Source organism: Chroicocephalus ridibundus, chromosome 2, assembly GCF_963924245.1.
Source record: "Chroicocephalus ridibundus chromosome 2, bChrRid1.1, whole genome shotgun sequence".
Taxonomy (NCBI): domain Eukaryota; kingdom Metazoa; phylum Chordata; class Aves; order Charadriiformes; family Laridae; genus Chroicocephalus; species Chroicocephalus ridibundus.
Window position 1 is genome coordinate 24,849,047 of NC_086285.1, and position 22,307 is coordinate 24,871,353.

The 22,307-nt window shown below is 38.3% G+C and overlaps 1 protein-coding gene across 1 annotated transcript in view; it reads left to right on the forward strand.

Moving 5' to 3' along the window:
* Nucleotides 1-22,307, forward strand: part of ZNF804B (zinc finger protein 804B) — a 244,555-nt gene that overhangs the window by 197,963 nt on the left and 24,285 nt on the right. The window contains exon 2 of the mRNA XM_063324794.1: nt 14,596-14,739. Coding sequence (XP_063180864.1) covers nt 14,596-14,739 — 144 coding nt within the window. The remainder of the gene's footprint in view (nt 1-14,595; nt 14,740-22,307) is intronic.

The following is a 22,307-nucleotide window of genomic DNA, read 5'->3' on the forward strand; positions in this document are numbered from 1 at the left end:
AGTTGGTAGCAGAGATAGTAGTAACATTATTTCTTCTTATGACATCGTATATGTTGTAACATTAGTTAGATGTGGTGATGCCAACTTCTGTTTCTTGTAAAGTCATACTTATGTACTTGAGCTCTGTTTTTAGTTCATAATGCAGGTGGCCTGTCCTAAGTGACACAATACTATATGAAGGATGTTAATGTGGAAATTAATCATACAATTTTTAATACAGGAACCTGGATGTGTAATGGAATATTGTGACTTGAAATATCGGTAGCCTTTTCACACAATATCTTTCTAAATTATAATACATTATGTTATATTATATATAATAATATCACACAATAATTTAAAATATTGACAATCTAGTAAAACAAATACTGGTAATATTATATTTATTGATATTATATTAATATTAGCATTAACTTGATATTATATGTATCTTTTTTTTTAATATTACTGTACTAAAGATGCATAAAGGTGATAATATAATGTATGTGACATAATATATTAGATGGAACTATAGCATAGTTTCATAGTTATACTATATCTACTATACTACATAATTTATACATACTATATAAACTAAACAGACAGAACAGTTGAAGCATGCATACAAACACGCTGGGGTTTTTTTCACCTGGGGAATTAGTAAGAAATTTTTCTTTCTTTCATCTTCCATGGTTATATTTTCTCCTTATATTTTTCTCCTGCGCCTTGTTGCTTGTTCCTTTTTTTCCCAATCGCTTCATCTTCTTTGTCATGTTTCTCCTTACTTTCTGGATATTTCTAATAAGTTGCTCTACAGGTTCCAGTACGCAGCAAGGCATATACAAGTTCAGTGCTGCAAAGTTGAGTATGGTGAGGCCAAAGTCCTAACACTGCATTCAGTGTGGGAGTCAGGCTTCAGAATGATGTTTTGAATATTAAATATAAGCTTATGCAACCATCTGACAAATCGACTCAGAGATGAAGACAGAGATGACCATATAAATCACATAGTTACATTTTTATTTCCCTATATAAAACATATACAGTAATTCCAGCAAAACTTGTCACAGTTATTCTACTAGAACAGAATAGACTGTTTTGAATATATAAAAATATGTTGTACTTAATTCGTTACCGGAATTTACTCTATAGAGGTCACTGAATATGGTTGAGTGTCCAGCATTTAAGAGCGGTGTTCCTCTGAAATGGGGAAAAAGAAAATTTGCAGAATGGCAATAACTGCTAATATGAAGTTTGCCTCTCATCTGGTCACCCCTTTCATGATGCAAATGAAGGCCTGATTGTTTTTAAATCACTATAAACTTGGTCCCTGAATGGTCTAGTCGTAGCCCTAATGAAATGAGCCAGAGCTTCTGCTTTAGTAACTTCATACGACATAGTACTTGTATTAAAAGGGGAGGAGAATATCGCTAAATACAGGTAATGAGACCTGACAGAAATATTATTCCCTGGACACTTCTACGGTACACTTGTGTTATTCCCTGCATGTGTGGGGGTGGTTGTGAATGCTTGGTGCAAGTCCCATCAGACAGCTATTGATATTAACGTGAGCCAGCTCAGAAGAATCCGACTTCACAGCAACGCATCAAATCTCATAATGGCCAATTTTCTGTTGGATTTTCCTGACAGTATATTGACAGTGTAATGGAAAACTGCTCAGGGATGAAAGTTGGACCAAAATCACCAGGGATGGAAATGCACCAGAATAAGTTGCTTTAAAACAAAATCTAAACAGTGAAGTGTCAATGGGATGTATACAAAATAATGAGGTTTAGAGACTGAGGCAGTGGAAAGTTTGTGCAGAAGGGAAGTAATTAATAGAAGAACACCATATAAAATAGCTCCCCTAAAGTTATTAATATACTTGCTATGCAAAGTCTTTTCTGCCCATTCACATCAAGTCTTCGTTAAACTTCTAATTCACATTGTAAGTACCAACTCAGTCTGAGTTATTCAATAGTTTAGAAATTACATTCATGTTGATGACAGGAGTATACATGACGTTACAAAAAACACTGAGCGTGCCCCCCAGACCCTCTCATGCTGTAGCCATTCAGTGAAGTCCCAGTGTACTAGAGGACTCTGCTGCTGCTAGAATCACAGAAAGTCTTGAGTTGGAAGGGACCCATAGGGATCATTGGGTCCAACTCCCCGCTCCTCGCACGACTACCTAAAACTAAACCATATGACTAAGAGCGGCGTCCAGACGATAATTACTGTTCATTTGCTTCTGCTTTCATATATGTAGTTAGGTAACCAAATATTATCCTAGAGAAGCCAGTGGCAAGCCAGTGAGATTATAAGAAGGTTTTTTGTTTATTGTATTTTACTCAAGAACAGGCAGTTTAGTACGTAGGTTTTAAATACTGGGAGGAAATGTCTCATCATTAATTCATTGAGTCATCTATTTTAATTAGATCAAGAGTTAGGGAGCTCACACACTTGTATTCATTAAAGAAATACACCGTCAAATCTGTTATCTAATAAGATTGCGCACTGTTTTATAACGTAGGTGGTTGTGCTAGCGGGTTATCTAAAATCAAAGTTATGAAGTACTTCTGTTCACTTAAGTAGCATTAAAATCCTTAAACATTCAATGCAGAATCACGGTTCAAAAATAAAGAAGAATCAAGAGAGTCTATAATGGATATAAATTCAGTTGTTTTTTGAGAAGACTCACTCTTAAGAAATGTGACACAGTAAGGCAGGAAATTTAATGATGGTACTCTTGGAGTTGAGAACTCCCCATTTGTATTTATAATAGTGATGGTGAAGCCATAAATGTTCTTTCAAGTTGAGAGACACCAGCCTAGCTCGTTTTTCTGAAATCAAGAACCTCTAATGTTTCTCTATGTTTAGTAAATTCATGGGATTAATCGACACTCCAGGAGGCCTCGTGAAACAGCATCAAGCTGTAATCAGCCGCTTGAGTTGTTGTCTCAGAAAGCCTCAGGTCTCCGCGGCAACACTAGAAGTACTCGTTAAGCCTGGGTAGTGTATTCCCAACCAAGTACTTGAGACAGAATTAGTGCTATGTTATACAGTTTATTCATTTGAGGAGAGATGAGAATGGATCATCTTGTATTTGTTCAACAAAGTATGTATTTAAGATTTTTTGTGTCCCAGACATGGACATATTTATTTTAAATTGCATGTTGTATTCTACAGTGCTCTTCCTACTACTAACAATCATGTATGGTGAATTCAAGAGCACAAGAGATGTTTGCTATCAATTTGGTACCATATTAGTCTGTTATTCAAAAATATCACAGCAGAAAAAAAATGTAGTCTTTGATTATAAACAGGTATTCTTTTCCTTTTCCACATCTTTTTTTTTTTTTTTTTTTTTTTTCCAAAATCTGCCTCTGCAGGAATACGCTCAGCTTCCCTTTTAATAATTTTAATAATCTCAGCAAATCCCCCTGGATCTAAATTTTATCTTCTCTTTTGCTTGTTTTGTTTTTTCACTTATTATGCTTGTTATAGCTGGATCTTATGCTCCCTTTAGAATCAGTAGCAAAACTTCCATTGACTCCAGCCACGCCGGACTCTGCTAGACCCTGAGTTGGAGACGGAGGTGGCTGCATCTCTGGCTTGTTGTTACCCAGTTTCTGGGGAGGAACCTCACCAAGAGGTGAGGACTCTGGGTGGAGCATTTTAGGCGAACATTTTCAGATAGCCCTTCATGCTCCTTTTCTGTATTTCCTTACCCTATGTGAGAGAACAATAAGAGGAGTTGGAAAGTGGCACCAAGGTGTCCCAACAAATCATGAGCGTGGGGGTTTCTCCACACTCTCACGAGGGCCAGGAATTTGCACCAACAATACATTCTGACTAAAGTTTCTTTCTTTTCTATGAATAAGGAATCAAACACATTGCAGACTTGCAGCTGATGAGTTGCCATCACTACTGACTATACTGCCTGGTAAACTCAGAAACTGGCAGGTAAGACCACAGTTCTGTCTCTGACATGGGTTGTAAGTTGAAGGAAAGGGAGGACCAAAAAAAACCCAACGACTAGGGGGGAAGTGAACAAAGCCACAAAGTCATGCAAGATCAGCTGTAAATCCAGCAAGATACCATGGGCTGAAAAGATTCTGCTGCATGCCCCTGGAGCTGATGTACAGTGAGCAGGGAAACTGTGAAGAAAACTACTTGGCACTTGAGTCACATTCACCTACAGCAGTGCCCAGCATTGCTGCTAAGCCATCACTTCTGGTGTGGCTCCACTCATTTCACTAATGCACTCACTCCTCCCTGCTGAGGAGTTCGCCTCATGCTGAGAATAAAAACTATCACTTTATCTTGAAGTCTTTCCTAGAGAAAGGTTGAAACTGAAGATGTGATGCAAGAATGTAGACATTGCTCAGAGTTTTTGAATTAGTTAATGTTAATTCAATTTTAAGGTGCTGGACAGAGACTGAATTAATGTCTTTGGTCAATAATTGTTTTCTACAGTCAACGATCAAGTACTCATGTTAATTCTTCAGATATGTCAGTAACTACTGTATTTTTCTTGTGGACATGTTCCTAAGTTATCACACAGGAGTAATTTTGGAAATTAGTTGTTTCCCTTCTGTTGCAGGTGATACTACTGGACAATTTTTCCTGTGTGATGGCTTTTGAGTGTGGAATGGCAGAGACTTTTACTTTGGAAATTGCCATAATTGTGCCATTAATCTGCAAGTTGAGTGCCCAGTTGTATTCAGAAGTTAAATTACTTTTAATTGCCAGGAGTGCTGCAGGGTGGGTTTCTGGCCATAAGCATTTGGCTAAAAAAGAGCTAGAAAAAGCATTCCTTCCTTCCGCTTTTCTACCCCACCTTCTATCCTTCCTTCCTTCCACTCTCTGTTCCACCCTTTTACATCCCCTTCCTTCCTGTTTTCCTCCCTCTCTCCCTCCCATGCATTTTTCAATCAGAATGCAAATATTATACCATCATTTGGCAGATGAATGAAAGGAATGTTTTTGCTTTGGCTCAGGTCAGTAGAATTGTAGCATATGTAAAACTGCAGGGTTAATAAAAAAACGTACATAGAATTTTGGAACTCACATGAATGCATCTGGGGAGGGGCAGAGGAAAAGTGGTATAAGTGTATGTAAACAACCTTCCTTTTTCCATTTGGACTTTAAGGAACAATTTGGAATTCTTTCCTTTTCACTTGGATGACCTCAAGTGCTGAGGAAAGCCAAAGCTTTCATAAATCAATGTTTAGCTTCTGTTGAAAAAAAAAATGCAGAAAGGAATGCACAAAAATCTAACGTGTAGAAATGCCTTGGTTTCTGATTAAAAACATGTCTTCAAATGCTACACAATGCAGTGATGAGGCAGTATTTTATGGGGCGGTTTTAGGAGAAGGTGGACAGTACAGATATAATTCAAAGGTATGATTAATGCTTACCCTGCAAGACATTTTCTGAAGTAGATTGCAAATATGCATAATACAAGAAAATAAATTGGCCAATCTGGATTTACTAAAAGTTTATTAATATTTTATCATAAAATTAACAATTATTCTTTGTTGTTATGAGCAATAGAAACCTACTGATATTGGACATAATGTCGCATCATTTATGATATTGAATTAGTCTACATGAACTGGCTTTAATATTATGGTATCTGCAAAGATAGAGTCAAACAATATTAAAAGAGAGAGGCTGTAAATGTTTAATGTTATTGGTACTAAAGACTATAAAAAGCTATCTGATATGATTAGCCTGTATTTTCTGAAAAGGGGACTTAATAAAAAAACGGTTCTAACAGCCGTGTATGAGTTGTGTGATAACTATTCCTGTGCTCACAACAAATGCTGCATTTTCCTGCACAGTTACTGCATGATCAATATCATTATTGTAAAGTGCTTTTAGCTAACTCAAATATGAAAGACACTGCATATAAGTTAAATTCTGTTGTGTTCTATAAAAGAAGGGTTTAGGTCAAAATGTACAAAGATCTTAAATTATGTCAAGTAGTTTTCATCTGAAAAGAAGCGTCAGACAAAGAAATACAACATCACACAATCTATTAAATGCAGTGCTGGAACATGCATTGTACTCTAAAAATTGCAATTGGAAAAATGAGAATGGTAAGAGATAAATGGAAGACTAACTCTTCAGATTAATTGATAATACCTCACTCGTCAGAAAAGAGGTAAAAGAAAGGATCACTTGAGAGGAGGAGAGAGAAAGTAATATGAAATGGTGAACAAATTGAAGGAATTGACTTTAAATGGAAGGCAGATGATAATGTCACAATCAGATTCACTGAAGGACTGACATTTGTGCAGACAAGTAGGACTATAAGGAAAAAGTGAGTGATGTGTTTTTTTCTTCATCTGTGTAGCAGGAACAGTTCCTCTGTCCAACTTTGAAAAAAACATTTCTATTCTATCTACATTTTGAGATAGTCATATTGAAATATAATTTCACTGAAGCCTTAGTAGGGCGTCTAGATCTACAGCAGTCACACCAGACACCATATATGCAGAGTAGCTGGAAACATTCTGAGATCCTCTATAATTTTCTATCTTTTGAGTCTTACCCATGAGTCTCTCAGAATTTTCTTTTAAATGCCTAGAATATAATCCTAACAGTAATAAAACCACATTCATTTCCACCATTATCCCAGAAATCATCTCAGCCTCTTACAACCGTGTTGCAACCGTCACAGTTCTGACACCCTTTGTGTTCTCAGGTTGTCCTTGAGTCACATCCCATCATCTTTTTGGGACTGTTGCTCTGGTTACAGAATGATAACGATTTCTATTTATTTTATTTTAATAGCAGAGTTAGTATTTGGAAATTGTTATTTAATTAGTTCATACCTAGAAAATTCTTTCAGAATAATAAGTCAAAAGCTAATCATAGCACTAATATAGGACATAGATTAACAATGAAGCTTAGAGATAAAAATCAGGCAGCATCGCATGCTATTAAGCAGATTTAGTATAACTGTAGATTTTCCTAAATCTTCAAATCAAATTTATTTTTCTACTGGTATATCCAACCAAACCACATCATATATTCCCCTTCAAAAATGTATCAAGCTCCACCTTAAAATGACACCACCCTACTTCGCTGTGCAGGCTATTCTTGTCTGTTCTGCTGCTGCTGAGAAACCTTCTGAATTCCAGCCTAAATATAGTGAAGACTTTTTGTACCTTTGGTCTTAAGTGTATTTCCATGTCTCTTTTGGAAATTCTGCATTTGCTGCATTCAAATATATATATTTTTTTTACACCTGCGTCTCACCAGTTGGTTAATACATGGGACCGGATCCTTCATCATCTTCTGTTTCAACTGGGGGTTGTCCTCACCCAGGTGCAGGACCTTGCACTTGGCCTTCTTGAACCTCATGAGGTTCACATGGGCCCACTTCTCGAGCTTGTCCAGGTCCCTCTGGATGGCATGCCATTCCTCAGGCCTGTCAACTGCACCACACAGCTTGGCGTCATCTGCAAACTCGCTGAGGGTGCACTCAATCCCACTGCCTATGTTATTGATGAGGATACTGGAGTACTGGTCCCAGTACGGACCCCTGAGGGACACCACTCACATTGATGTCCACTTTATCCTTTCATATTCTGAAATTGGTCATTTAGCTTTCTTTCCTACTTACGTTATTGCCATTCTACTAGTAATATCCTCTTTGAGCTGGTTATTTATCTTAGAACTCTGGTTTCTGCACTGTATGTCATTTCAGGCAGTTTTGTTCACTTAAAGAAATTATGTTTTGCTAATTACTTCCTTTAAGCTCTTTAAATATACCCCTTTGCAATGAAAAATGATCCAAACTCTCGAGTTCACTGTATTATATATTTCTTTTAAAATTAAACTGAACACATACAATTTTGTATGTAACTTTCAGTTAGCTACCTAATTCCTTTTGCAGGTCAACTCTTGATCCCATTTTCAGAAAATCTAATAGGTGCAGCTGCTTAAGTTCCACTGATTTCTGAAAACGAGGGGGAAAATGTTGAATCACACCGAGATGTTTGAAAAATGCCTTCTGTATCCACAGCAAAGATTTCTAGTGGTTATATGCTTCATTTATAAAGTTGAAAAAGCGTTTAGAAAATCTCAAAGTACAAGTCCCTTATAAAGTTACCAAAAGCAGCAATGTATCTTAGAATATAAAAGGTTTGCTGAAGTTCTGAATAGTCCTGCTGGTGTTTTTCTTCGAATTCATATGTTCCAGAAGGCTGATTACAACCAGCACTGATGATTTTGATAGTAATTACTTTAGGAATAGGTTTATGACTCCTTAAAGTTACAGCTCTCTATCTGTCCTATTAGTTCCAGCAGGTTTGCACTCTGAAAGGCATGTAGGACCTGCTAAAAGCATTACACTTCTCAGGTCTCAGCATTCCAGTAGCAAATGGAAGTGCATATAATTGAAAATGCTGCAGTAATTGTCTGAGTGTGAAAAATATGAAGATGTATTTATTTGCAAAAGTTAGGAACTGCCCTCTATATGCTGAGAATAACAGTATTTCCTCTGCGGTAGACAACTCTGTAATTCTTCACTGTAGACCCCACGCTGGCAGAAACTATGCATAGAGTTTTCAAGGTGGAGAATGGCAGAACGTGTGTGAGGTAAATGAAAACATTCTTTATCGCTGGCTATTGCAGTTAAACAAAATTACTTGCTTTTTATTCAATCTCGACAGCTAAACTTCCCTAGCAAATTCTTTAGGTAAAACAGCCGAGTCTTCTCCAGGGAGAGAAAGAGAGAAATCAGGCAAAAGTTCATTAATTCAACCATCCTGATATTCAGGCTAAATATCAGGACATTTGTGTGGTTCTCAAGTTTCACACTGCACACAAGTACTTTGATTAATTCCCGCATTCTATCAGCTGTCTACTGAGTTTTAGAGATCCTTTAAAATCTATTTTGCTGTAGCTGCAGAAGAAAAGATATAAAGGCAAAAAAATTATGTGCAGTTTTCCCAAGAATTGGTGAACAAGGACGAAGTGGTGAATGAGCACCCAAAACGAAAGTTCTACAGTTGTTGTCTCCACCCATCCATGTGCAGATCCTGGCCATCCAGAGGTGTTCGGTACCAGCCCAGGCAGTTTTACAGATTTCCCTCAAAAAACATTACTTACAAGTGCTCACATGAATGATCCAATGAAAATATGAATTACAGATTGAAATCTAGTTTGCCTAATTAAAGCATGTACTTTTAAACCTCTCATCCCTACTGTCCTGCTCAAGGATCTCCCAAGTACATCTTAATCTTTCTCAAGTTGTGGGCATCAAAACTGCCTCAAAGGCTACACCTGCACTTTGATCTGCCCCAACAAGAAGGTTTAGTCTCTCAGGTGCAGTGATGTAGAAAAAGCTATCAGCCACACTGCATCCCAGGGCAAAGAGGTTGCGTCCATACTTGGCCTAAGTCTCCTCAGGTCTGTGTGGTACCCTTAGGTATAATTGCTATATTTGTTTTTATTTCAGTCTGTCTGAAAAACTCTGGGGACTATGTTAAAACACTGGCTGGGCAGGTCTTTTGTGGCATGATGCTGCATGTGTTTTTATGGCATGCAAGTGTTGCTTGCCTTGGGGAAGGCCATGAGATGGAGATGCCTGAGGGAATGCAGTTTGATGGTTGTTGGAAAACTATACAAGGCATGGAGAGCTTGGTGAAATCTCATCCTTGCTGCCTGTAGAGTGTGGTCCCTGAACTGAATGTTTTTCTAGAACTGTACTCTTCTTCATCTCAAAGAGAATTAGCAAGTTTACTCTGAAATGAAAGCCTGGGAACGAACTATCACACATGGCGTGGGGATGATGGAGAGCCAGGTTCCAGGAGCCAAGTTATTTGCTGGTGTAGATGTACCCAATAGTATTTTACAGCTGACATTTCACCAATACTGAATCAAGTGGAATCATTACCCTCAGCATCTTACATATAACACTACTATTAACATGTCAGAATGTGATTTGCCTTGACTTTCATTGTTGACTTTCATTTAATTTCTTTTCCACTCTAACACCCTGGACCTTTCCCCTTGCATTTGTGTTTACTCAGCTATTCACAACCTAGTATTGGTGAAAGTGATTTCCCCCTCCAAAGTGCAACACTTGACATACATCTTCTTGAATTTTATCTTGCAGATTTCAGACCATATCTCAAGATTATTACAGTAATTTTGAATCCTGATCCTGGTCCCTAAAGCATTTGTATGCCCTGTGCTGTTAATTAGTATTATCCATAGATTTCATACATAATCACAGTTCATTTTGCCATCTAAGTAACTAATGAAAATGTACTTAAAATTCTTAGATGTAGAATATAATTCTGTAGCTTATTCATGTGCTTATATTTGTCCTACTTTTCTAACCCCTAGTCTAAGAATCTTCAAGAGGTACCTCAGTACTTGCAACAGTATTTAATGCTTGCACTCATATCTAATCTGGTTCACAGAATTTTATTTAAGTTATCAAACTCTAACAACTCTGATTGCGTATGTCCCCAAAGAGGGAGCATTCTGTCACTTACTGAGCTCTGCATTACTGTGAGTTAGCTGTTCTATCTCAAATTTTGCCTTCCAACTTAGAAATAGATGACAAAAAGTGGGCTAATGATGTTATATTTTTCTCATGTTCTATTTACAAGCACTATGCATTTACTCCATTACATTTGTAGAAATCCATGGGTTTACAGAAAACTGCCTCTGAAAGTTTTTCTGTATCAAGTGACCTACTTTTCACCTTAGTCCATTTGAACATAGCAGATATATTTACTATCAGTTACTGAGGCAGGCAATGTGGTATTGTTTTGTCTAGATCAGCATACTTTAATGGCCAGGCAGTCTATTAAATATCTCTTACAGACTCTGTATTTAATAAATGATTTCTAATTGACTAGGTGTCAGTGGCAACATTCTAGAAAACTCAGTTACATGGGATTTTTCATTGATTTTCCCTATATTAGAAAATGAAATGTCAGATACCATTAATTGCATTTTCACAATATGAAGCATATTGCAAAAGTAGCTGCTAAGTGAAAGCACTTCCAGCCGAACACACAACAGAAGTATTCTTTTTAAATTAATCCAATATATAAACATTTATTACAGTTATGTGCCTCTGTGGGCCAAATTGATGTGAATGTAATTACAATCTATAATATGGAACCATTTTGCAGGCTTCTAGGAAAGAAATGCATCAGGTACATTCTGCACTCATTTATCCTTATACAGTATACTATCTGCATCCAGCCACACAGAAGGTGGTTAACCCATGGTTTCTAGGAGTTCTTACCTGCGCCGACTGCATCATCGCTGACATCAGCTTGCACTTACTGTTGTCCGTAGCCCAAAGACAGAACTGCTAACTTATCTTATAACTATACGCCGGTTTACCCAGGCTATATGTCATTAGTAAGTAGTGTATGATCCAGAATAAAGTTTATGAGACTGTGACACGCATATTCGTTGCCATTGGTGGTCCCCAGTTCACAATACATTGGTGCATCTTTCCTGCTTTTCTGTGCCTGAATTGGTGTACTCAAGATGTTCATGATCACATATGTTTCCTACAGGTGCAATTCTACAGATTTACTTTCACGACATGCATTTGTTATGCCAGAATTGATCACTGGTCTCTATAATCCTAGGGAGATGACATTAGCAGTCTGGATGTGAAAATTTATTTAACTATGCACAATTTACTGTAGTGCTAGAAGTTCTTATGCCTTTGTAGAGAAAGAAAAATCCATGACCTTTCTAAAGGATGTGATGTAGCATTCAATTTCCCTGCATCTGATCGATAAGCAAGCAGGAAATTATATCTTTTGCCATGGTAGACAAGCATAATTAAGCAATAAGGCAATGGAGGTAGTTGTGATTATCTTAGGATGCACCTGGGAGCTGCCTTGTTGCTATTTTAAAACATCTTTATGCTAAGGGAACTGTATTAATTTCTGCTGAGAAAGATAAAGTTGGCAGTTTGGAATGCTCACAAGCAGCAGTTACAGTTGTGCTTCACAGGGAGTAATGTGGTGTGTTCACCCCAAACAATTAGGCTTCTCCTTCAGCAGAAGCAAAGATGGAGCAGGCTGTAAACATTTAATTGACAGTTCTGACCAAAAAAAACCAAACCCAAACAACTAAAAAAACTATTATGCTTTGGCTGGCTGCCAGCGAGCGTAAAACTTACATTTTTACCAGTTTAGAATAAAAATATGTTGCCCCCAACACTTGACTTCCAGGGAAGACATCACTGCATAATTAATGCTATTGCATCCACATTCTAATTTATGCATTTTAATTATACCAAAGGCCCGTTGAATAATTAATGTTAGCAAAACAATGGGTCTGAAGCTTAAGCTGAGAAGTATCACTTTTTAATGGGCTTTGTAGATGTAAATAACTAATGAAAGCTATTTAACTATTTGATTGCAAAAGTATTTTTCCCCAATATGATCAAGTATTAAATATCATTATTGGGCAGCCTCTCAAGTGGAGGAATGTTAGTTCAGGCTACCTGTTTTCACAGTTGACCAATCTGAGTATACCACAGTACACTAACCCACCGGAGCCATATGCAGCAGGAAAAAGATTTATTTGGATGTTTGCCCTGTGGGAGGGACTGACATGTCATTGGCATCATCTGTAAGATGTAAAATCAAAATTCCAGGCCCAAAATTCCTCTTTGACCTCCTATCTTCAAGCAGGTCAGTTCATGCAAGTTTCATGGGGAGATTTACAATTGAATATAAAGAAATACGATCTAGAATTCATTATCCCTGTGTTCAGCAATCGAAGAATTAAGGATGTAGGCCAGGTTAGTAATTTAGAGCCTTGCAGTGGTCAACGGAGCGAGATAGCACCTCTGGAGAGTTTCATCTCATCCTAAAATAGGTTTTTGAAATAGATGGGATTAATCACCGTTTGGCAGTGGCTATCATTTTTCTGTTTCTTACAGAAGCAGCTTAGGACACTGCCTTAGACCATGCACCCTACTTCTAGACAGTCTAGTTCAGCTGAAGTTAATTTCACCAGCAACAGCAGTCTCTAAACTACCACGTGAGAAAAAACTACTGTCACCAACCTGATGGCGTAAAGACCAGGGCAGAGCAGAAGGACTCACAGCACAGAGTCCTCTGAAGCTCAGTGTGTCACATTGGCAACCAGCACCCCTGCTGCTTGGTTCGAGTCTCAGACTCAAAAATTGTGACACTCATTAAGAAAGTCCTTCCCCCTCTGAAAGGCTCAAAATGTGCATTCGTGTTGATCTGCTGTGCCCAGAGGCTTGCCTCCACCCTGGCGTGGTCCCTGGAGCAATGCTGGGCAGCGTGATGTGCTAAGAGCAGGGTGTCCCAGATGTGCAGTATGTCCTGGGGTTGGTGTACTCTGAGTTTGTCACGCAAGAAATTGGTGAAAGCATGTAGACAGGAGACAGCACTGACATGGAAAGCCTGTTGGCATGAAGTACCCATTTCTTTGGGCGAGTAAAATGATACAGCAAATGATGAATTACTGCAATCCCTGGCAATATATTACGTACACTCAAGTAATATCAACTTGTCAATACGAATATAAAATGAATCACTTTTACCAACTTTTTTGTTCATGTTTTCCATGTCAGAAGTTTGCTCTCTAAACTCTAATGTAAAATGTTTAAGCAAGCGTTTTAATAATAAAAACATAAATATTGACTTGTAAAAGGAATAAGGTTGGCAAAGGCTACTACCAATTTTGAGTATCAGGCCCCTTACTTAAGTGCATTATTTGGAGCTCAGTGAGTTTTGGCTCCTACGTTTTAAGTTTTCTCTTTTTACCTAATATTGTATATTGAAATCAAAGTGTTTGACTCTTCAGAGCACCCACCTGAGTCACTAGGGTGACATGGAGGGAGACTATGTGGGAACTAATTGTGCTTTCCCTGTTTTCCGCTGTGTTTGTCTGAGCTTGGACATGAGCTAGTGCTCTTGTCAGTGGTTGCTGTCTGTGTCGGACAGGTGACAGTTACATTCAGTTTGGGTGGGCTGGATGGCGTGTCCCCTCATGCAGATGTGGGGGAGGGGACAGGGAGGCACGGAAAAGGCTCTGGCAGAGGTGGCTCTGCTCCAGGGAAATCTCAGCCAGCCACAGCCAGCTGCTGCCTGGCTCTGCTGAATATGTCACAGAAGGTAGAAAGCAGAACTCAAAAGAAAATCTGCCTTGGTATCAGACTACAACTGGTTTCTTCTGAGCAGTAGCAGCTGAAAGAGCAGACACGCGTTGGTGGGAACTTGGAGTGCTGTAATAGTTAATAGACTAACCCTGGCGGCTTATGTGTCCTTCACTGCTCAGCTCTCCTGCCCCGGAGCCAGGCAGTGTCCTAATGGTATTCCTCTGCAGCCCATTCCTCTCTGCTTTTCTTCCTGGAGTACCTACAACAAGTAGTAAGAATAATTATTCATGAAACGCAGCTATTTTAGTAAATCCAATTTAAGACCAAAACCTCCTCAGCATGTACGGCACGGAGCCTGGTGGTCTGGCAGTCATAGGCAGTCTAGTGTTTTCAATGTGGGTCACAAAAATAGCTGCTGAAGCACGAGCTCACGATCTCTATCGAAGTGTCTCCCTTTGCTTCTGCCCCTGCAGGACTATGCTGAGAAGGAGAAAGCTGCAGCCAAGGCTCTGGAGGATGTGAAGGCTAACTTCTACTGTGAACTATGTGACAAGCAGTACCACAAACACCAGGAATTTGACAACCACATCAATTCTTACGACCACGCTCACAAGCAGGTAAATCTGACAAATGTCTGTGCATGTTTCAGCAGTCCATCTTCCTTCCTCATTGATTGTGGGAGGTTTCTAAATTCGCTCAAGTAGAAGACAATTCATCATTTCATGTTTTCAATTTTAACATGCTGTTTTTCACTAAAATCAAATGTAAACTATTGATGGTTTTAATCTTCACCACAATTTCTTTTAAGCCCCTCTGACTGAAAGATCTCCATCTCTAGTTTTAGGTAGGCGCTCAATAGCAACATTCACATGGAATTTGTTATATTTAAATGTGGAATTACTTCTAAACTAGAGGGAGGGGGAAGGATCACTTCCTCAAATATCCAGGTCCGTCTTTTGGATGCAGGAGGCGTATGACCATGCTGTTTCAAGCTGGTCAGGCTGTTTCAAGGGCAGAAAAGCAGTTTGTTTTTTTTAAAAAGCATATGTTTCTGAAGTTAAAATCTATGTCTTAAAATGTTTCTCAGGGTGAAATACATTTTGCCTTGCAAGCAGAACATAATATAGAATAATAGCCACTTTTGAACAACAAGATATTGGATTCCTGGGAAAAGATAATAGATACTAATTGTTTGTCATTGGTTTTGTATCATTTTTATCAGGCCTATATCTTGTAGGTATATCCTACTCATAAATGCCAATTATCCTTCTATCCTGCATCCTAGTTTTCCTCAAATTCTAGCAAAATCCGTATTTCAGTTGGCGTTATGGAGGAAAAATGCAAGTAATTCACATAAACACTTCAGAATTTGAAGAAAATTATTTGCGAAGTTCAGGAACGAGCATTTCTGAACCTCTGATGTGACTGATCATATGTGCTAATGTAACACGTAAGAAGTTAGAACATGTAAGTAGGTTCCATAGATGTATCTTTTTCTCCTGTGTTTCTCCTAGTGCTTACGTTACACAGTTCAAGTTCTCCTGTGTTGTGTGCATTCAGGTTGCCAGGGTATCAGTGTCTCCTGGGTGATCCCACTTCTGGGTGCACGGGGGTCAGGAGCTACCTTACAATCACGTGAATCATTTAGAAGTTGCAGGTATTTCTGACAGAGGACTAGAAATAACAAATGTCGAGTAAAACAAACAGTGCTAAAGGCAAAACTCCTCACACTCACTGCAAGCAATCTTATTGTCTTTTGTAGTATTATAGAGGATGTAAATCAGCCTGGAATTTTCTGTGTCCATCTATCAGAGCACTGCATTAACAAACCTCCCAGCGTTTACCCACCCACCATGCTCAACCATCCTGCTGAATTCAAGCCGCCCAGAGTCAGCTATCCATGGGTATTAATGGGACTCTTTTGGCCCATCACTCCCAAAACAGAGCTAGCTTCATCTAATGTATTCATGTATTAAATCAAAAGCAATTCCTCACATCACCATTCCATTAATTAATCCATAAAAATGGTTACAATAATACAAACCAAATGATTTTCCAGATCCTAAACATGTGACTCTAATCCCTACAAATCCCCATTTGCTGCACAAAGAATTTTTTTCACCCTTCAGCTGTTTTTGTTTTTTTTTTTGACTTGTCAGAAATTCATCTGAACTCAAATGGATCCATTTGTGCCCTTCCCTCTTCACACACGCCCCCTGGAAAGAGCAGCTTATGCAAAATAAATCAGCCTGCTTGATACACCATCTATGATTGGGTTGTTGGGCAGGGGAGGTTTTGGCAGCTTTCCTTTATAAAAGGGAATGTTTAAGCAATAAAACTCTAATTTTTAGGCAAATGTAGTGCTTTAAAAGCTGCAGACATGGTGCCGGGAACTAAGAGCCTGCATGGAAATGCACGACACATACGGAATATCAACTGGCAGTACAAGCTCACCCCGTCCTGCCCTTTCAGATGTAGTTCAGAAGCTCAGTTAGCACAGGATTAGCTAGCTATCCTCCTGATGTGACAGGGTAATTCAGTCTCTTCTCCACTCTCACTGCTTGACTGCTCAGCCAAGTCTGGGGACAGCATTAGTTTGCCTCTAGGAATAGTGTGGATGCGCCCTGTTCTCTGACTTTTCTAGTCGGTCACAGAAGAGCCATTATTCTTACTTTTATCAGAGTAATCTTCAAAATAAACAAAGTAATTTATGGTTTCCTGTGGTTTTAGTTAGCTTTGTTTCAAAATATTTGGTCTGGGAGGGATAGTAGCCACCAGAAAAGCTTCTTTCTCCTAAGGCATGTTTTCTGTTTCCCAGCAGAAATTTGAGGGTGCCTTTAGTTATCTGCAGGGATATGTTCTAAGCATCATTCTTCTAATGGAGACTAAATTAAAATGAGGGACTCTTTACACCTCAGTAACAATACAGTGTAGTCCTTCCATGTGATTTCCCATCTAAATGCGACTACTTAGAAATTTGTATTAAAGTGGCAATGCCGTTTAGAGAAGGTTTAAAAGCAGAGAAAAGGATATTGCACTGAGTACTTTGTCATAAGCCTTTTGTTTCTCTTCCAGAGGAAACAGATTTTATTCAAAGAATTATGACTCTAATCTCCCAATATTATGGTTTTATAAAATTAATTTTGTGATCCATTTTCTCATCTATGATTTCAACCAGTTGTTAAAGCAGGAAGTCCTGAGTCTTGGACCTAGCAGTCAGCATGAGAGGAATTGCCTTCCCTGTCCTCAGAGGACTGCAAAATATTATGACGACAATCTGACCTTGTTTGCATAACTGGACTTGCTGCTATGTTAGGTTATTCTAAAGCAGTATACTCAGAGAGACTTTCTCTCTCTGCACACTACATATATTCATACTTAAATATATAAAAATGCTACATAAGTATGTGTACATACATACACACACACACATGCCTACAAAGAACACTTTGACAGGACATCAAAGACCTGTGCCTATATCTTCATTATCTTCTAACACTATAATGACTCTGGAGGGGTCTAATATGATTTCTGTATTTTTGAGTAATATTGTCTGAGTATTAAGCAGCTCTTATTTCTTTGGTTGTCTTGGCAGCATCAGTCTTAATTAATGTTGCCACATCTTTCCTGCTGCACTGCTCTGTAGTCATTTTTCATTGGATATTACCTGTTATTGGAAATTAATTTTTTCCAGTGCAAGGCTGGATAAAGTGAACCCAGAAAATCTGTTTGAGTGGCAGGCTGCGCTCCCATTAGCTTTACCTGAGCTCTCTGTCGTTAAGCCTGATGCTTAAACAAGCCTGGGGTGGGAGTGTGGGTGACTTTCCTGGGAGCACACGATCATTCATCACCGTACAGCCCTGTGCATACATGTGTCACAGGCACAGCACATACCAGCTAATCTGCTTGAAATCAACAGCATTTTTTGCCTTTGTGTTTTCCTTTGTTATGAAATCTATGACTTTATAAAGTCCTGGGCGGCAGTCACGGGCAGTAGTGCATTTGATAATTCTGCAGCACCTCTCATCAAGCATCAAGGTGAACGATGCTTGCTATCGCTTGCTCGCCGTGTTCTCAGTAACAAAACTTAACTGCATCAGAACTGAGTACCTTGGCACCGTCGAAACTATCTGAACACTGAAAAGGATAAGGGTCCTGGTGTGAAATCATTCAAAAGTGATTAGTATGTAGATAATCATTATAGGCTGCTGCCTGAAAATAAAATCTATAAGGATGTATGTTACATGCTAAGCTGAAAATAATATGGAAATACAGATTTTTTAACAGTGTTGTTAAGTCACATGCATCTATAAAAGGAAGCCAAACTTGAGCAGAGATGTCTATTTGGTTAACGTTATTAAATGGAATCTTTTAATACCTCCAGGTCATGCATAGCATTCCTCCATTCACTTAATGTTAAAGTAGTCAGAGATTTCAATTTTTGTATAAATAATCCTTAGTGATCAGCAAGGCTTTTAGATGTCAGCAAAGGAGAAAATCACAAATCTGTTCCATGTACTGCAATATAATAATTGTGATGATGATAACAATAATAGAAATAAGCAGCAAAGAAAAACAAGGCTGTATTGCCATCTTGGGGTTTCTGATGACAAAACAGGTCTTTTAGTTCTGTTGTCAAAATTTAGCCATACAGTTAAATACATCACATTCTTTCATATGAAAAATAAATATCTAAATTCTAGTGTTCTTGAAGCAGGCAGTACTGTGTAAGCAGGTGAACAGAACTTTCAGTCTACACTAGTTCAGATGCACGTACCTGCATCTTAGTATTTAAATCTGTGCATACTAGCACTTGGGTATATTTTTTGCATGAAAGTTTGATTTAGTGTGTACAGCTGTGGGCACTTGCCGTTAAGCCTTTATGGTGCTTGTGGATTTAAACTCTAATTCAGGCAGAGATTTAGCTCCTGTTAAACATCAAAGCTAGCAAATATGCTTACATTTTAGCTAGCATTGCCTCTACCACCTAGAAAATGCACAGAAAAATGAACACAGAGAAAGCTCCAGGAATAAGTGTAGTACTGAGATTTTGTTCATTCATCTTCAGGGTGTTTTTTCCAGGATCTGCATGTTTATTGGAGGAAAAGTGAGTCCTGTATGTTGGCTCTAAGGTACACCTCTCTTACTGCCTAAACGATTTTCATTTGGAGGAAAGAAAACTGGTTTGGCAATATCGGAGAGATTTCACGTTGTGAACGGGGAAACTGGGCAAACACAGCAACACTAAGAAACCTTCTTCTGGACAAAGTATCATATATTTAGCTGTAAGAATACACTAAGCAAACAGAAGGGGCTTCACCAGCATGAAGTTCATTACTGTGTGTGTTTGTGTAGTCTCTGTTATTTTCCCCTCAATATCTAGGGGGAACCACCATCCCTCTTGTACTCCCACGTGGACAAGGCTAACATCCTTCTCTGCAGACCCAGTTTCTCTGCACCAGGACACTGACCTTTAAGAACTGCCTGCTTTTTTAGGGTCAAGTTGTGCACGTGAGATCTGTACTCCCTGTGTCCTCAGAAAATAACCCGAACGGCAAAAGACCTCAGCATTTCTTGCTCTCAGTCAGTGAGCGATGCTGTCTGCAGCCATCAGCATTCTGCTCCTGTAACCTCACCAAAATCACCTTGGTTTGATGCTTGTTAAGAAATACATGCATACTTCGAATAAAATTTTCACATTCGTCACATCCCTGGTAAGAAAGACAGAACCAGAACTGTATTAAAGCTAAAAGAAGAGGAGTCAAGCAAGAGAAACAACAAAATGATGTTTGGTTCTCTCAAACCGCTCGTTTATAAATGGACTTGAAGTGATAAAGGAATTTTGTACGTGCGGTAGTTATTGTCCTCCTATTTTTAGGTACCAATAAGTTGCTATGCTCAAAAGCATACAGCACATACAGAAATGGCTACGCTATGTGTATGCGATTTGTAAGGTGTAAAATTAGGCTCAGTCTGGAAAACAATTGTGAACTTTCTAAGATAGAATCATAGAATCATTTAGGTTGGAAAAGACCCTTGGGATCATCGAGTCCAACCATCAGCCCCACTCTACAAAGTTCTCCCCTACACCATATCCCCTAACACCACATCTAAATGACTCTGTATGCCTATAAGCAGCCCCACAAAAATAAATTAAAATATTGAAATGCATAAAATGAAGGATGCTCAGGTGTTTTACAAAAGAGGGGGTTTAGAGATGAAGGTTATTACATATTATTTTTTTTTCCATCTTCAGAATATTTAGCTTAATTATCTCTAGTCAGATTAGATGCTTCTAACACGTAAATCAAAATACTTAAAGCATGATTCAATATGGTCAAGAGTTTCTCAGATTTTTCCACAAATTATTCTTTAATTTCAGTGAAATGTCCATTCATTTTTAGCTTTAGGTAAATCTATTACCAGTTTATGTTTTATATATCACCATTAAACAATTATTTAGAATGATATTCTGTGCCTGTATACTCCCTGTCAGATGTTTCTACTTCATCGCAGTATTTATTTTCTCTTGAATTTTTTGAGTTTTGATGCTGAGGAATTCTCTAACTGTTATTTTATTCATTATTCTGCAATACTCACACCGATTCAATTTTCCCTGCTCTTTCCTTTTAAGCACATCTTTATCTTCCCTTGGAAACAGTATACTCTTTGCATTTCTGGCATAAGTCTTGTTTTCTTTCATGTGAAAACTAAATCTAAAAGCAAAGAACTAATTACTATAGTCTATCCTATCATTTCAGTATCTTTTTGCCTTAAAGACACACTGTTCTCTTGTTCATTCTGAAACCAGTGATTTTCTTATAGTTTCTTATGCCTGTGCCATTTATTACATTCTCTAATTTCTGTTATAGCTTCACACTTTCTTAGCTTTTCATCATACATTGATTTTGCAGTGTGTGTTCTTGTTCATACTCACAAAAATTACTTCCACTCTGATTGTAACTGTTCCCGAAGAGCAGGTTTTTGATAATTTCTTGCTGAATAGTTTTCATTTTCTCCCACTGCCTTTCCCATAATTAACTTTAAAAATTCTTCTCATTCTTTCAGAATTTGTTCTTGTGAATGAACTCCTTTTACTCATCCCTTTTGTTCCTAAATTAGTTTTGATTACAAACTAGATCACACCATGGTTTCTACTGGATTGTTAGATACAGAACTGGCTGTGATGCTTATAATTAAGGTTTCCAAACACTGTATTTTAACACCTAGGTTTCTGTTGCTCTCAGAGATTGGGCTGAAATATTCGTTCTGGATCCCAAACTTTAGTAAATTCCAGTAAAAATAAGTAGTACTTGCAAAGTCAAGAATGAGGAAGTGATAAAGCACCAGAATCAATATTGTTTGGACAACCTAATCTGATACTTTCATGTATCTGCTCTTTAATAAAGCCCTTAATCTCAGGGTGCGTGTTGTTTTCCCTAAGGAACACTCCCTGACTCAGTACTGAAGATGGACGGTACTTGAGGAATGAATCCGTCTTGTGCAGGGACTAAAGCTGTTGGCTACAAAAGAACTGATTATGTGAAATGAAGGGGAAACAGAAGGAGAAGTGGGTTTAGGAAGTACTTATGGGAACAGGTCTAATGGACAGAGAGCGACAGAAATTGCAAGAACAGAAAGGCATGGAAGTATCACCCTGAAATTAGAAGACAATGAAAGCTGTGTAGAAGAAAGGGAGAAAAAAGGAGTTACAAGAGGAAGGACCTGGAGAAATAATCTGTAAGTAGGGGAAATACCAGGATAAAGCACAGGAGGAGACTGTCAATGTCAGCCACTTAGAGCCACCAATGTCTAAGCCATTCCAGTTAGAGATGACAAACTGAGTGAATCAACCAGATAGGCAACATGAAAATCACTTTTCACAACTCTAATTCTGTTAACAAGAATATCGCAGATATTATATTGGCGCAAAATGTTGTATTGAAAAAAATACAAAGGGCTTACACAACATAAGAAATGGCCGGAGTTTAAAAAAAAAGCAAAGAATTAAATGTGTAATGCTGTTGCTCATATACAATTCCGTCTTTTACCACTGACAGATACTATAAGACAAAAATTTTCTTGGCCTGAACACTTCTTTCTGTTATTTAGAAGTAGAGAAATCCTGCCTTTCTAAAAGCCTGTTTGCATCACGGCTGCTGTGCTTCAAAGTCCAGCATCTTTG